Source organism: Rhagoletis pomonella, unplaced genomic scaffold (assembly GCF_013731165.1).
Source record: "Rhagoletis pomonella isolate Grant_MI unplaced genomic scaffold, Rhpom_1.0 Rhpom_scaffold_00003, whole genome shotgun sequence".
Lineage (NCBI taxonomy): Eukaryota > Metazoa > Arthropoda > Insecta > Diptera > Tephritidae > Rhagoletis > Rhagoletis pomonella.
Window position 1 is genome coordinate 27503780 of NW_023458557.1, and position 16606 is coordinate 27520385.

Consider the following 16606-nt stretch of genomic DNA (forward strand, 5'->3'; position numbering starts at 1 on the left):
AGTAAAGAAGAACTGCATCATTTAAACCTAAGCAAAAATTTCTAAATCGGGGCAAATACCATTATCAAATACAGGGCTTATCATAACTTTACTACACTCACATATTGACAAGAATGGACTATTAATTTTATTATTTTTTTATAAAAGTATAGTTTATTCTACCCGTATAAATCCAAGTTTCAATATTTGTGCAACATTTAAAAAGAAACCAACAAACTTTCGTAAATATTTGTACTTGGATTTATATAAAATGAATAGTCAATTCTTGTCAAAATGTGAGTGTAGCAAAGTTATGATAAGCACCATATTAAAATAAAGGAATTTTTGTACTGAAAATTTGCATACATATGTATGTACATACTATTTATTTAATAAACTCAAAGTCTAATTAATGACTCGAAATATTCTAACAATGAGTTTCGTGTATCACTATCATCTGAAATTACGAACTCCATATTTTGGCAAGTTAGTTCCACCTGAACATTTACTTCGGGGTCAACTGGCGGCTCCTCTTCATGCATTTCGATTGCTAGATTGTGTATTATTGCCGATGCCACAATTATGTCTTGTACTAATGGTAATTTACACCTCATGCCGATGCTTAGCACTGGGAACGGTCTCTTCCATACTCCAAAGCAACGTTCTATCACATTCCTTGTCCTTATTTGGGATTCATTGTAGAGGCGCTGGGCTGGAGATTGTGGCGCCGTAAGAGGTGTAATTAAATAATTATTTAAGAAGTACCCGCTATCTGCAAGAATTATACCATTGTTGAAATTGTTGTTGTCGAAATGCCATTTAGCCGCTGAATTCAAAAATATCATGCTATCATGGGTAGATCCTGGCCATCTCGCAACTATATTTTGAAATTTTAGTCTTGCGTTGCACATAGCTTGGACGTTTATAGAGAAATAACATTTTCTGTTTCTAAAGTTTTCCGCTGTATCTCCACCTGAAGTATAGGTATGAATATATGTAAGTACATACATATATACAAGTCGATGTGTATGTAAGGTGGATTACACAACATTGGCATTAAGGCAAAGCATCAGGCTCTTTCATTCCCAAAAATTAAAACACTTTCCGATTTGCGCAACAGTTGAAAACTAAAATTCCTCTCTGAGTAGATATGGTTTAGAAGTAAAAGAAAGTCTGAGTGCTTTGCATTAATGTGTTTTGGAATCCGCATATCGACTGCTGAGTGGAATGTCGACGTATCCCGGCAGCCGATTAAAAACGGTCTATCTCAGTTGAAAATACATATAATGAAAATTTTTTGAGATAAAGCGTTCTTGAATCAGCAGCTGAGATAGGGCGTTTTTCAACCGAATTATGAAATATGGCATTCTTCAATCAAATTCTGAGAAACGGAGTTTTTCAATTATGAAATAGAGCGTTTTTAAAAGGTTTTTGAGATGGGACGTTCTTGAACTGGCTGCCGAGATAGGTCGATTTTCCACTCAGCAGTCGATATCGCACACCGTCTTCAAAGGAGTCACAACTCAAAATAATACGTTCGTCAGAAAATGCGAAAAATTATTTCGTAGCACATGCTTATCATATGGGCAAGGGCGACTTTACCTTAGGTTTTTCTTTTAACAAATTATAACAAAAATTTGCTCCAGCTTTTGCTGAAAGGTAAATAAAAGCTCTGTACATTTTTGCGCATAATTTCAAAAATTCCAAATTTTGAGTTGTGACTCTTTTGAACACGGTTTGCGATATGTACATATATCGCCCCCTGAACTGTAAAAAGCCGTAACTAACAATTATTTTTGCATAAAGCTCTGTATCGATGAAATGCATTTTAATTATGGAAAGTTAGTTCTGGATTTTTTGTTAGTTATGGCCTTTTGTAATTCAGGTGAATATGTGGGCCACGGCCTTTTGCATTTCAGGTAAGGACATGTAACTAGTAAAAAAATTCCTTGCGAAGAAATATAAATTGGACTGACCTGGCGAAATAATCCTTACGTGGGTACAATCAAGAGCGGCAACTACGCGAGGAAATCGGGCAATATCGTAAAATTCTTCCTGTACTTTTACAATTTCCTCGTTTTGCGGTAAACGAATAAACTTCGGACTCAGTGAAGCAATGGAATGAGTAACTTTCTTTATTATTTGGCACACTGTGGACTTATGTAAGCCTGCGAAATCGCCTAAAGTTATATAAAAACTCCCTGTAGCATAAACACGTAAGGTAATCAGAAGCTGTAGCATTCCTGGAACGGCTTGGTTTCTGCAGTAAGATTTATTTAGCTTTTACAAATAACTAAACATGTTTTACGGGAACGCAAAAATGAACTAACCTGGAAGTTAAATGATTATTTTGTGGCCAATTAATGAGAACAGATGCTGAACTGCAAATTTTGAAAGCCTGAACCTTCGAATGAAATCAGCATGTTCCCAATTGTCAAAACGGTTAGGTCTCGCATTTACCGCTCTTTCCTTTCTGGAAATAACACCCCTGAACATTTCTTCTTCCTCGTCAATTAAAAAGTCGTCGAAAATATCAAATAGATCCATTTTTTGGTAAATTGTAAATTTGGTAAATTTTATGAACACGCGAATAGAAACGTCAAAACTAAAAAGATAGGTTATTTGACTCTTATCTGGCAAAAGATTCGCCCAATAAATTTATTCTTTGGATAAGCTTTTTATTCGGCGAATAACACTTAACTGCTTTTTGAAAAACGTAATTTTTTTTATCTGTTGAATAAAAGCTATTCGGCTCTTATCAGTCTATTGAAAATCCGGCCCTAAATAAATAACCGAAAATGGATAACTCAGCCGAAATAGGTACGTGCTTTCGTTGAATTTTATAAATGTAAGTCGAAATTATGAAATTATAAAAATGAGATTTTACAATGAGACTGCTCTCAAAATTGCACTGTTTGTGGGCAAAGCGTCCAACTTGATTGCGGATTGATTTGAACCAACGATTTCGGCTTGCATTATGTCAAAAGGATGTGTTTGTTGTAATTCATTCTGTCATTTACTACCATTATGCGTAGGCCAATTTATGAAATCATTTCATGCGTTTGAGTAGAAGCTGAATGAATGAACACCATTTCATGATTTCAATTAGAGTTTATGCACTTAGGGCCGGTTACTCAATGTCTGGTTAACACTAATCTGCGGTTAAACATCGTTATCGACGTCTTCGACTCCATGCATACAACATGGAGTCGGTAACGTCGATAACTATGTTTAACCGGAGATTAGTGTTAACCAGACATTGAGAATCGGCCCTTAGGCGCATATTCATAGTCATATTTAGTACAGTATATTTTGCTTTGCTGCCTCTATGCTTAAGTGCACATTTAAGATACCTACCTCAAAATGCGCATCAGAGGCATTATTTTTAAAATTTATAAGGAAACTGCTCCTATAGATGCATTCAACATACGTGCACATTGGCGATACCTGCCTTAAAAATTGTGCGACTAGTATCAATTATCAATGAAAGTATTACGTTTACCTGCACTGGCCCTATTTTGCTCATCTCGCAGAACAATGAAAATGGCTATTTATGTAGTTATATAGATAATTAGATAGCAATCGGTAAAAATTTCGCTTGCAGTAATTTCTACATGGTAAGGGCTCCGCCAATATTTGGTTTTATAGGGATTCGGATACCTTCCTCATTGAAGTAGTAAAGAAAATTCGCTTAAGTGCCTTTTTCGGTTACGTGCACAAGTTTTTCGTGCAAAGAATGATGTGCAGCTAAGCAAAATATACTGTACTCAACTAAGTCGAAACTATTCTAAGTCACAACTAAAGCTATTCATAGTCGCCTTAGTTTCGACTTTTCTGGCTAAGTACCAACTTAAAATTTAGTTTCGTCTGCAGCTGCAACTAGGTCGTAACTAGGAAGAAGTATTTTATCAAATTAAGGGAAAACAGACGAAATATGTAAAAATTAAGTTGGTAGAGGGTGATTTTGATAATATTGAATAATCTCCAATTAAAATTTACAAAGATCGATCCATTTTAATCGGAAGATGAAATTAAATGCGTATTACAATTCGAATAAAGCTACATCACAATTTTATAATTGGAATAGTTTAGATAAATTCTCAAATAATAAGTCAGTTTCACGCTAGTTCTTTTAAAGTAAATTTGTGCATAATATTTAGATATATACTATTTGTATGTTTCACAGCATGCTTTCGATAAACATCGACTTCACATCATTGCGGTTGTTCTGGCTATTTCACACAACTAACAAGAAAATGATACCTTATTCCTTTGCATAATCATGCAATTAAAATAAAAATTACATAAGCGGATGATCAAACTTGACATTATTTAATAAAAACGTAATTTTTCCAAAATATCGTAAAGAAAAATCGATACATTTTCACACTCGTTTTGCTATATCGTAAACTAAGTCGAAACTACTTAGTAGAAGTCCGAAATGCGACTATGATTAGAGGTAAATTTTAAGTTGGTACTTAAATTTAAGTTGCAACTTTGTTAGTTTCGACTTAGTTGATGGACTATGAATACGCACCTTAGTTTTTACTCAGATCGATGAAATGATTTCGTGAATTGGACTACGCATACATGTGATACTTATGCTTTTAATTTATAAGGTAATTTTATGTTTTTACACTCTTGCTACCACATGAATATATGAATTCGTGATAAGAATATATGAATTCGCCTTGGAAGATAGAAAGCGAGTATGAATAAATGCCGAACGAAGGAATTTGTATTCCTTCAACTTAAATAAATGCATTTTTCAAACAAAAGTGCCTACGTTACTTAGTGCCTTGGTAATGGCGAATTCGTAAGGATCTATTGATTGCACTATAAACATTTTCATTTATTTGTTAAACATGCAATTACTTCCATTACAACCCTGTCCTATGGATGCTAGAAGCGCGAATTCATATAAGGTGGTGTTACCGGAAAATGAACGAATAAATTATATGTATATCAGAAAATTAATAAGATGAAATGAAATTATTGTTTGATTTCTAACCAAACCTATGTATGTATCTCAATCGCCTAATGGTTTGCCGAACCGTAAAGATTGTTTACACATCCAATTTCGTGAGTATATACCTGGTACTCACACCTTTTTTAAGAAGTTTCACTTATATCATGTGTACGGTGTTACACACGCATTTTTTTTAGAAAAACACTCCATTTTTCAAGAAAAATTAGTTTTTTTAAGGAGAGAGATTTTTTAGTGAAATAAACGTCCTTGAAATATCTAAAATAGTTTACGAGATATTCAAGTTTGAAGAATTTTATTTTTTTACTTTTGACCTTGACTTAAACTTACAGTTTTTGTTTCCCCTAAAAACAAATTATGTCGTTGTTATCTGTATAAATTCCTCAATTTTTTTTTTTTTTTTGAGAAATATACGTATTCTGCACTTGTTCCATCAAAATATGACGTGAATGTTTTAAACGGAAGAAGGAGAGACCAATATATAAATACAAACACGCTAATTCACTTTAGAATTGAGAAGAGAAATGTCGACCTACGTCACGATTTACATTGTTTTTCTTATGTAAATGAATGTACATAGATTCTAAATTGTTTAAAATATTTAAGCGGTTGCGTTTCAATTTAGAAGCGACTAATATAAAATTATTTTCTTTTAAAATATGTTTTCCCAACAAAACATGTTCTGCCAGGCCAGTTTTAATTGGTTCAATATTTTTAATACTGTTTAAAATGCATATTTTGCGCTGGCAACAAAACCGGTAAATAAAGTTACTGTCAGATTTTAAACCCTTTTCGCATTCTGCGTACTGTCGTAACTGGGGTGATCAGACGTCCTGATTTATCAGGAAATGTGCTGCGGCCAGATCCCATGTCGTTGCACAACACTGATCGCTAGAGTGCAACCCTGTCGTAGTCAGTAGTATTTCGACTTCGAAGGATGGGAAGGAGAAAATGAAATCGACAAACATGCATACCACCATGCATACATATAAAATACCGTTCACCGTTTGGCAAAAAGTATTCCAAAGCAAAGCAGCGGGTGCAAACTGCAACAATTTGAGAAATACAAAAAACACGTATATATATTTTAAATTCGCGTTGTAATAATATAAATTGGTAAAATCTTAGCCTTTCATCTTCATCGTCACAATCATGATGCAACGATTACATGACGACTACACTTTCGCACACTCGGTCGTGATATTTCAATTCAATTGGCTTCTAAAAATTCACTTGGAGCAGGTATTTTCTGGTGGTTGGTTGACATTTTCGCGAAATATTTACAAAAACCTGCAATTTTTTAAATATAGACTGTGCTGCACCAATTCTAAACATCAGTTTTCAGTAATATCTCTTCTTTTCTTTTCCTGAAATGTGTTTTGTGCATGCACACAGAGACTTTTTACAATTTCGTCATATTTTATAGTTAAAACGTCACATTTATTGAATTTTAATGCAATTATCCACTTTTAATAATTTCCACAGATTTTATGAAAAAAGTACTAATTTTAATGCAAACATAAATTTTTTCACTAATTTTTCCCCATAAAATGTAAACAAACAATGCGTGCACAACGATTAGCAAACGACAGTGCCGTACTTATCCGTTTATGCATCTTCTACGATTTTCCGATAACTAGCCGATAACGACAAGTGTGCAGATCTCCTTTGAAATGCATCTACTCGTCTCAAAAATTCAGGGCAAGACGATAACGCAATATGATTGGACGACAAGTGTGCAGATAGCCTTATACAGCGTTTTCACAATTCGTAATTCGCTCTCTCATTCGTAATTCGCTCTTCCATTCGTCATTCGCCTTGCCAATTACCTTCCGAATTACGTAATTCCCCATACAAAATTTTGAGAGCGAATTACCTCATTTGTAGGTAATTCAGATCGAATTACCATGCGAATGACGAACGAATCGGTGCCTTCTCTAATATTTATCGAAGATATATCGAAGTTTTCACCGGCGTGGTCCCATTTGCTGGCACTTTTTCTACTTATAGAATAATATTAATAAAATATTCTCTATATAAATTAAAATTGTTGATGATAACTTAAATTTTAGCTCCATCTTCGAAATTTGCAGTACACAAAGTAATAATAAATAGCGAAGAACATGAACAAGAACTAGAGCTGCCAAACGAATTACTAATGTGTGGCGTGGAAACAGGGTAATTCACGAATTACTTATCGCATTACTTAGAGAGCGAATTACGAAGTGTGGAAACATCGTATAAGTCTTCATGGTAATCGTCCATCAAATTAGTCGCCGTCTTCGTATTTATTGTCCATCAAAATTATGCTTTTAACACAATACCCGACGAACGGCGAAGTCCGCCGAATTGGCGATGCCGTCGTTCACCGTTCGCCCTGCCATTTCGCCTACTTTAACAGAATTAGAGCGGTAGCGAAATAGCTGATACCATTTCGTCGCACTTATAAGTTAGGTATTTAGGAATGATGAAATGATAACAAATCTAAATATAAGGCAGGGGGGAATTACAATAAATTATTTTATTTTAAGCCAGATTTAACGAATCGATCACTGCATTTTTCAACCATCAAAAATATTTCGTGTTACATGCTGTTTGCGTGTATGTGTGCGTTGCCGGGCATGAGCTCGAAACCGTTATTTTGGAAGTTGCAGCTATAGATGATTAGAAATTTGCCGCTTCATAAACTATTTTTTGTTTAATTGTAATCTACCGTTGCCGTGCTGTAGAGTTTTATGTACCATTTGTTACATGAGTATTCCGTTACGCCTTGCGGTTAACATTCGCCGTTCGTTAGGGCATTAAATTCGCAATTTTATTTTTTTCAACGCTGTGTAGAACTATTGCTTGCATGCCTAAAAATAAAACTTATATTTCGCCGAACATATTGTTAAGCACATAATACCGAATTGCATCGCCTCGTAACTATGTTCACGAGAAGTCAGGCAAACGGAACCCCAAATGCCGCGGACGCTGATTCCATTAATTCAGATTCTGATGTAGATGCGACTGCTGAGAACATCGGGGCGCTGGATACCACAACGCAGGCACAGGTAAACGTTGGAAGCGATGAAACTTCGCTTGTGGCAAGTATTACCGCACTTAGAGCCAGCGTGCAGAAATTGCACAATGAAACCAGCCGCAGTCAACCAGAATTACAGAAACTCCGCCAGCGAATGAAGATACACTCAGCAAACAATGACGTCAACTTAAACGTACCGCCTTCGAATCCACAGCTAGCTATTGGCACCGCCTGCAGCACAGCCTCCGGCGTTTACAGAAGGGTCGGCTACCAATAATATTTTGGCAGACATACCGCTTTCACATCAACAGTTAACGCAAGGTGTACCGCAATGGCCTCGGCCCGCAGCTCAGCCTCCGATTCCCCCACCATCAAATGTGTTGGCGTTTATTGAAGGGTCTGCCGCTAAGCTATTCCCGTTGCTAGCATTTGATGGTAATCCAGATAATTGGCCACTATTTATCGCCAACTACATCGACACCACTGCTGATTTCGGGTATGGCAACAGACAGAACCTCATGCGTCTGCAGAAAGCGTTACAGGGTAATGCTAATCGACCGGTTACTTCCATGCTTATGTACCTAGACGACATACCAAAGGTGATGGAGGAGTTGCAATTCAACTTTGGTCGGCCTGATCTGAACGCTGCAACAAAATATAAATTCCAGTCGTCAGTCAATGTCAAGCGGAGGTCCAGTACATCGGGTCATGTATAGCAGTGAGGAGCAACCTCTGTGTCTTTGCTGTGTCCAGTCACACGTCTTAACATCTTGTCGAAAATTTGAATTGCTGGACTGCGAAGCCAGGTGGGAGTTTGTCAAGCAAAATCGTTTTGTTCGGGTGCCTAAAACCAGGTCATGGTTTATCCGACTGACGCCATCGCAAAACATGCACCATCAACTGCTTCAGCAATCCAATCGTCTGTTGTCACAATCGAATGCTGAACGTGAACGCGTCTTTAACTGCCGCCGAGAAAAGGAAGTAAGTCTTTTTAAAATTTTGCCTGTTATTCTGATTGGCCCGCATGGAAGTGTAGAAGTACACGCCATGTTTGACGAAGGGTCATCCGTGTCGCTGCTGAATGAGGATGTAGTTTTTCCGTTTGAAAGGAAGTGCCATGCCACTTTCACTGCAATGGTATGGAGGTAGCCAAACTACAGAGTATTCGAAAATAGTGTCGTTAGATGTCAGACGTGTAAATGGTCGCAATTACTCTCTGAAAAGTATACCTACCATCAAAGGCCTCAATTTCCCGAGGCAATAGTTCAACAAGTCCGAGGACGTGCATCTAAGAGAACTACCGGTGGAAAGTTACGCCGAAGTAAAGCCTGTTCTGTTACTTGGTTTGGACAACTGCCATTTAAGTGTGCCAATCAAAGCAGTCGCAGCCAGGTACAATCAGCCAGTCGCTATCAATACAAAGTTGGGCTGGGTTGTATACGGACCACATTGCCACGAAACTGCTGCCATGCCTAGGGTTCTGTATGTTCGTAAATCCGATGCTTTACGTCAGTTGAACAAACTTGTGGAGGAATACTTTTCAGTGGAGAATTTCGTGGTCATGAGCAACGTTGCCTTGGAGGCAGAATGCACACAGCGTGCCAGAAAAGTATTGGCCGAAACCACCAGAGACCTCGGCCAGAGGTATGAAGTTGGGTTGCTTTGGCGGGAAGAGAGGGTCAATCTTCCGCAAAGCTATGTAATGGCCAAACACCGTCTGCTCAACATCGAGTCACGCATGCAGAGAGATGCCATATTCGTCGACAGCTATAACAGAGAGATTACGAAGTACGTTGACAAGGGATATGCAAAGCAGTTGACGTCTGTTGAAGCCGACCGCGTGGGTCCACGACATGGTGTCCCCCTATTTCGGTGTCACCAACCCTCACAAGCCGCAGAAGCTTCGCATTGTTTTCGACGCAGCTGCAGTTGCAGGCACAGTTGCTAGTCACATATCCAACAACAAATCGGTACAACATAAACTGAATGGTGAATGCGGATCTGCGGGCAAAGCCATCATGAGAATGAAGCGTCAAGCAACAACAGAGAAGGTTCTTGGAATGTTCTGGAACAACGCTAGCGACGGGCTAGAATTCCATTTTCGATTCCATAACATTGCTCAAGACGTTCTTAACGGCATATGACCCCCAAGCAAGCGAGAACTGTTGGGGATAGTAATGTCGATGTACGACCCATTCGGCCTATTAGCAAATAACACGATATGCCCAAAATTGCTGGTGCAAGAGCTGTGGAAAATTGGTGTGCAGCGGGATGACGCTATTCCGAACGAATTGGTAGAGCGGTGGTCTAAGTGGTGGAGGAACGCCCAGTCCGTCAAACGTCTTTCGGTACCACGGCGTTACTCAAAAATGTAGTTAGTCGCTGATGATATCCAGCTGCATATTTTTGTTGACGCCAGCGCCTCAGCTTATGCTGCTGTTGCATACCTACGTGTTAAAAAACACGATAAAGTTGATGTTTCTATGGTGTGCGCCAAGGCAAGGTGTGCGCCACTAAAAGGTTTGACAATGCCTCGCCTTCAGTTACAAGCTGCAGTTTTGGGTTGCCGTCTGAGGGAGTCCCTCGAGCGCTGCCACGACTTTAAAGTGAATAGCACGACGTTTTGGAGCGATTCCAGAACGGTCGTACTGTGGATTCGCTCTACAAGTAGGAGCTACAAACAGTTTGTAGCGTTTCGAGTAGCCGAAATATTAAGCACGACATCTATAAAACAATGGCGCTGGATCCCAACGTCATTAAATGTCGCAGACGAAGCAACACGAGCATCTACGTCATTTGAATATAGCATGACATCGAGGTGGTTTGCAGGACCAGAGTTCCTTCGGGAGGACGCATCAAGCTGGCCACAGGCAATCCCAGAACTGACGTCAGATGAATGTGCACTAGAGGAAGTTGCGAAACGAGTGTCATCATTGTGAATACAGTATCCAATCAATTTTGGTAATTTTTCGTCATTTGTAAGATAATTAGAGTCGTTGCTTGGGTGCTACGTTTTGGTCATAACGCGAAGTCACATGATCGCCGAAGTGGAGATTTGAGCTCTGCTGAACTCGCAGCCGCTGAAAATAACATAATTCGCCGCATTCAGTTCGAGTCATTTGCAGATGAAATCCAAGCCATTAAGAACAAGGGTTGTCTGCCGAAGTCGAGCTCTCTATATCAGCTAACGCCTTTTATAGACGTCGATGATTTGCTGAAGGTAAACGGGAGAATTGATGCTGCTTATTGCATTCTGATTACAGCCAGGCGCCCGGTTATCCTGCCACAAAATCACTACGTGACATGTCTCGAAATATCACTGCCAGCTTCACCACCAGAACGACAGTCTCACAATCAACGAAATGCCACAAAGATTTTGGGTGCCTCGTGCGCGTGCTCTGCTAAAGTTAGTCAAGAGGGAGTGTTCTATGTGCATTCATACCAACGCAAAGCCAGCAGTTCTGCTTATGGGTCAGTTGCCGATAGCCCATCTCACACCGTTTCTGTTAGGCTGTCTTAACTCACCGCAAACGCCTAGCCCAGAAGAAAAGTGGTGCATCGCACAAAATTTAAAGGACCGGCTGTGGAAGAGGTGGACTGTTGAATATTTGCCACAACTGATCGCTAGAGTGCAACCCTGTCGTAGTCAGTAGTATTTCGTTTGGTAAAAAGTATTCCAATTTTGACGAGCAAAGCAGCGGGTGCAAAATGCACCAATTTGAAACATACAAAAAACACCTACATACATTTTAAATTCGCATTGTAATAATGTAAATTGGTAAAATCTTAGGGCCGGTTACTCAATGTCTGGTTAACACTAATCTCCGGTAAAACATTGTTATCGACGTTACCGACTCCATGTTATATGCATGGAGCCGAACACGTCGATAATGATGTTTAAACGGAGATTAGTGTTAACCAGACATTGAGTAACCGGCCCTTAGTCTTCATGGTAATCGTCCATCAAATTAGTCGCCGTCTTCGTATTTGTCGTCCATCAAAATTATTCATCAGTATCGTCCATCAACACTAGGTGTATTTTTTTGTAAACGAGTGACAAAAAAACACTCGGTAAAGTAACGAAATACATGCAAAGCAACAACACAAACTCGGCTATTTATCCGAGTTCAGCCAGGTCGGTTAAAAATACGCAACCCGATGCGTAGTGCTGTTAAGTGAAAAAGCAGCTCTATTGTGAATGAACTGTTGAAAAATCCTTGGGAAAATTTCATGCAAACGTCAAATTCGTTTTCTTTTTATAGATACATAAACAAAACGAAACAAAATGGAGCAAGCTTAAGTAAAATTACTCTGCAGAGTTTTTGTTAAATTGAGAATTAAAACTTTATTTAAATTTTAGATATCAAGATAGGAAGCGAAGAAAATGGTCCCGTGAGGAGACAGTGGGATTTTTAAGGTGCTATCTTGCCCGGAAAGCTGAATTTGAGCATTTCAAAAGGAAGAGGGTCGCTTACGCCAATGTTTTGGAAGACATAGTGTCCTTGGGGATCACCGTAGGTTATATATACAAAAAAAAAAAACAATGAACTTAATTAATAAATCATACTTTTAGGATTCAGAGCGGCCTCCGCGGCACAGGTGCCAGCCCATGTATTGCTGCTTATATGGAGCTGGTGGACGAAATCTTTGGAAACACTCCTATCATTTCAAATGACCACACCGTCCACGTGGGCTTCAGATCATTTGAGATGGTGTCGGTAGACGTGCCGCCACCTGTACCATCACCGTCGCCAACATCGTCAATTTCATCTCTGGCTTCACCATCGACGATGGAAAGCCCTTCGTCATCGCCACATTTACAATCGGTGAACACCACCACTAGAAGCTGCTTCTTCTTCAGCTCCAGTGGGACGAAAAAAGCGTTCTGCTCGAGAACTGTATTACCAGTAAAATTGGAGTTAAAATAGTTGGAGGCTGAAGTGAAGAAGAAATGAAGAAAGAAGAAATGAATGAATGAATTATGTGATATTTTGGCTTATTTTTAAGGAGAAAATGAATTTATTGTGTTAGGTAATGATAAACCTTTTTTAGTTATACGATTTAAGGAAAAAGAAGAAATTATCATGTGATATACATATCGTCACTAGACACGAATAAAGGCGCGAGCTCAAAAGTTGACCGCGAAAACGGGCGCATAAAAAAACTTCAGCGAAGAAAGACTCTTAACATAGTGACGGCGAAGAAGAACGCGTAAACTTATTTTCGCGGTCAACTATGTTTGCGGTTGTAATAGTATGTACATTCCGTAAAGAGTTTTTGGCGAATAATGCGGAAGTGACAGTCCTTGGCCAAGTATAAATCTATGATTACGCGTCTTTCTTAGCCGTCAAGTAGGTCACGCGTCTTTCTTCGCCGAAGTTTTTATTAAGCGCCTTTTTTCGTACATTTTTTTTTATGCGTCTTTTTTCGCCCTCGAAACACTAGCGCGCCTTTATTCGTCTCTAGTGACGATATATTCTTATAAAAATTTGTGTTCCTAGATGTAAAGAAAAGTAATGAAATATATTTTTTCAACGTTTTTATCTGAAAATGTAATAAACATATCATGGCTTACTTAAATAATACTCTTAATACTTACTCTTAAATAATTAAAAAGATTTTGCCTCCTGTCAAGCGTTTCATTCAGATTAGACTCATCTTGTTGTTCTTCTTGAGCAAAGGCAATCGCTTCATATAGTTCGTCGATAACACATAAGTCATCAAAAGAGATGCAAATATTATGCAAAACACATGCGCTGACTACGATGTTGGTTATCACTTTCAAGTCGGTTTGCTCTGTAAACCTCAAAAGTCGACGAAATCGCCCTTTAAGCAACCCAAAGGCGTTTTCAACTACCATTCTTGTAGAAGAATGTATTTCGTTAAATTTTCGCTGGGATTCATTTAAAATTCCATAGTCTTTGAAAGGTGACACCAGCCATTTCGTTGACGGATAGGCTGAGTCGCCGATGATGAAATATGAATTTGGAAACATTTCCTCATAATGATTTTCTGCGTCCTGAAAGAGTTTGGATCTTGTTAGCACTCTATAATCATGAAGCGACCCTGGCTCTCCACAAGTTATATCGATGAACTTTTTGTTAGCATCGACTACAGCTTGAAGCACTGTATGTTCTTTTCCGATTAAAGTACATTTCCTTTTGTACTTTTGGTCTATTAATTACAATATGCGTGCAATCGATCGCACCAATCACGCCAGGAATGCGTTTTTTTCTGGTAAAATTTGTCCACATTTGCATTTAAATAATGTCCTTCTGGCCACTTGATGTGTTCATTCCTAATGGAAATTAAAAATCCAGTAACACGCTGAACTGTTGACTATGCCGCTGACAGATACCCCAAACAAATTTCCAAGTTGTCTAAAGGTCACTGTGTTGCTCACGTATCAGATATACATATAAGGAGACTTTTTGGCCGTAACCGGTTTTCTTCATCCGCCAGATGGGTCAGGAACATAGTTAGATTGCGAGTACCTCACTGAAAATAATACGGACTCTTGTAGTTAAGTAGTTATTTCAATAAATTTTTGGATATTACTTATGAGGTATTCCACCGTCACGCGTTTCAGTCTCATGTGCATCTTAAAATCACTCCCACCCATGGCATCGAGAGTCGCTTCAAAATTGTTGCACTTGGGGTGGTCCTCGGTTTCGCCTTCCGAGTCTTCAGAAGAGCTGGAGCTTGCAAAAACGCCATCCAAAAGTTCATTCACAACTTCTTCCTGTCTATTGAGGCGCAATTCACTTCGCTCATCCAAGAGCAGAGACACAACCTACAAATATTACATATAGAATGTAATTTTTTACTAAATTTTTTTTAGTTAATTAAAAATTTACCAAAGAATCTTGGAATCGCTCATTTTGTTTTGATTTTCAAGCTTCAATAAAGAAATGTACGTTTTGTTGACGAGTAACGCTCGCTTACAAAAAAATGCCACTAGTATTCATCTTTCTACAAAATATCGTCATCGTCCACCAACATAGTCGCCGTCATCATCTTTATGATGAAAAATTTGTTAATAGGAACTGACTTCTTTAAATATTTTTTTCTAAATTTCTGTATTTTCTATTTTGTGTTTAATTAGACTTAAGGAAATTTTGATATGCACTTTTTTAATTTGTATTGTGATATTTTTAAGTTTTAAGCTAAGTATTGAAATGAATTATGTGATATTTTGGCTTATTTTTAAGGACAAAATGAATTTATTGTGTTAGGTAATGAAAAACCTTTTTTAGTTATACGATTTAAGGAAAAAGAAGAATTTATCATGTGATATACATATCGTCACTAGACACGAATAAAGGCGCGAGCTCAAAAGTTGACCGCGAAAAAGGGCGCATAAAAAAACTTCAGCGAATAAAGACTCTTAACATAGTTGACGGCGAAGAAAGACGCTTTAAAATATTTGACGGCGAAGAAGAACGCGTAAACTTATTTTCGCGGTCAACTATGTTTGCGGTTGTTATAGTATGTATATTCCGTAAAGAGTTTTTGGCGAATAATGCGGAAGTGACAGTCCTTGGCCAAGTATAAATCTATGATTACGCGTCTTTCTTCGCCGTCAACTAGGTCACGCGTCTTTCTTCGCCGAAGTTTTTATTAAGCGCCTTTTTTCGTAAATTTTTTTTTATGCGTCTTTTTTCGCCGTCGAAACACTAGCGCGCCTTCATTCGTCTCTAGTGACGATATATCCTTATAAAAATTTGTGTTCCTAGATGTGAAGAAAAGTAATGAAATATATTTTTTCAACGTTTTTATCTGAAAATGTAATAAACATATCATAACTTACTTAAATAATACTCTTAATACTTACTCTTAAATAATTAAAAAGATTTTGCCTCCTGTTAAGCGTTTCATTCAGATTAAACTCATCTTGTTGTTCTTCTTGAGCAAAGGCAATCGCTTCATATAGTTCATCGATAACACATAAGTCGTCAAAAGATATGCAAATATTATGCAAAACACATGCGCTGACTACGATTTTTGTTATCACTTTCAAGTCGGTTTGCTCTGTAAACCTCAAAAGTCGACGAAATCGCCCTTTTAGCAACCCAAAGGCGTTTTCAACTACCATTCTTGTAGAAGAATGTATTTCGTTAAATTTTCGCTGGGATTCATTTAAATTTCCATAATCTTTGAAAGGTGACACCAGCCATTTCGTTGACGGATAGGCTGAGTCGCCGATGATGAAATATGAATTTGGAAACATTTCCTCATAATGATTTTCTGCGTCCTGAAAGAGTTTGGATCTTGTTAGCACTCTATAATCATGAAGCGACCCTGGCTCTCCACAAGTAATATGGATGAACTTTTTGTTAGCATCGACTACAGCTTGAAGCACTATGCTGTATGTTCTTTTCCGATTAAAGTACATTTCCTTTTGTACTTTTGGTCTCTTAATTACAATATGCGTGCAATCGATCGCACCAATCACGCCAGGAATGCGTTTTTTCTGGTAAAATTTGTCCACATTTGCATTTAAATAATGTCCTTCTGGCCACTTGACGTGTTCATTCCTAATGGAAATTAAAAATCCAGTAACACGCTGCACTATTGACCATGCCGCAGACTGAGATACCCCAAATAAATTTCCAAGT

At 38.1% G+C, this 16606-nt stretch overlaps 2 protein-coding genes across 5 annotated transcripts; both read right to left on the reverse strand.

The window, feature by feature from the left end:
- Positions 1-330: 330 nt before the first annotated feature.
- On the reverse strand, positions 331-2589 carry LOC118735110 (putative nuclease HARBI1). 3 transcript variants are annotated; one of them, XM_036464728.1, is made up of 4 exons: positions 2310-2585; positions 1956-2239; positions 767-952; positions 331-691 (listed from the first exon to the last, which is right to left on the reverse strand). In XM_036464728.1, the coding sequence occupies exons 2-4, from the start codon at positions 2218-2220 to the stop codon at positions 378-380; spliced, it is 765 nt and encodes a 254-aa protein (XP_036320621.1). In that variant the 5' UTR covers positions 2221-2239; positions 2310-2585; the 3' UTR covers positions 331-377. The 3 variants fall into 3 exon arrangements, 2 of the variants coding, with proteins under 2 accessions (XP_036320621.1, XP_036320620.1); XM_036464727.1 differs by having other exon boundaries at positions 331-952; positions 2310-2589; XR_004992510.1 differs by lacking the exons at positions 1956-2239; positions 2310-2585 and adding an exon at positions 1327-1444 and having other exon boundaries at positions 331-952.
- A 9776-nt stretch (positions 2590-12365) lies between these two features.
- LOC118736527 (protein ALP1-like) lies at positions 12366-15035 on the reverse strand. 2 transcript variants are annotated; one of them, XR_004992711.1, is made up of 4 exons: positions 14846-15035; positions 14547-14781; positions 13588-14486; positions 12366-12923 (listed from the first exon to the last, which is right to left on the reverse strand). XR_004992711.1 is itself a non-coding variant. In XM_036466590.1 (2 exons), exons 1-2 carry the CDS (start codon positions 13981-13983, stop codon positions 12846-12848), a joined length of 474 nt encoding a protein of 157 aa, XP_036322483.1. In that variant the 5' UTR covers positions 13984-14152; the 3' UTR covers positions 12366-12845. The 2 variants fall into 2 exon arrangements, 1 of the variants encoding a protein (XP_036322483.1); XM_036466590.1 differs by lacking the exons at positions 14547-14781; positions 14846-15035 and having other exon boundaries at positions 13588-14152.
- Between the last annotated feature and the right edge of the window lie 1571 nt (positions 15036-16606).

What these genes read in the sequence shown, in the direction of transcription:
- LOC118735110 (XM_036464727.1), bottom strand. Translation starts at nt 2,220, where the DNA reads ATGCTACAGCTTCTGATTACCTTACGTGTTTATGCTACAGGGAGTTTT. An exon ending in CGTAAGGATTATTTCGCCAG is followed by an intron (nt 953 to 1,955) that starts GTCAGTCCAATT and finishes CCTATACTTCAG; the next exon opens with GTGGAGATACAGCGGAAAAC.
- LOC118736527 (XM_036466590.1), bottom strand. Translation starts at nt 13,983, where the DNA reads ATGTTTCCAAATTCATATTTCATCATCGGCGACTCAGCCTATCCGTCA. An exon ending in ATCTTTTTAATTATTTAAGA is followed by an intron (nt 12,924 to 13,587) that starts GTAAGTATTAAG and finishes TCTTCACTTCAG; the next exon opens with CCTCCAACTATTTTAACTCC.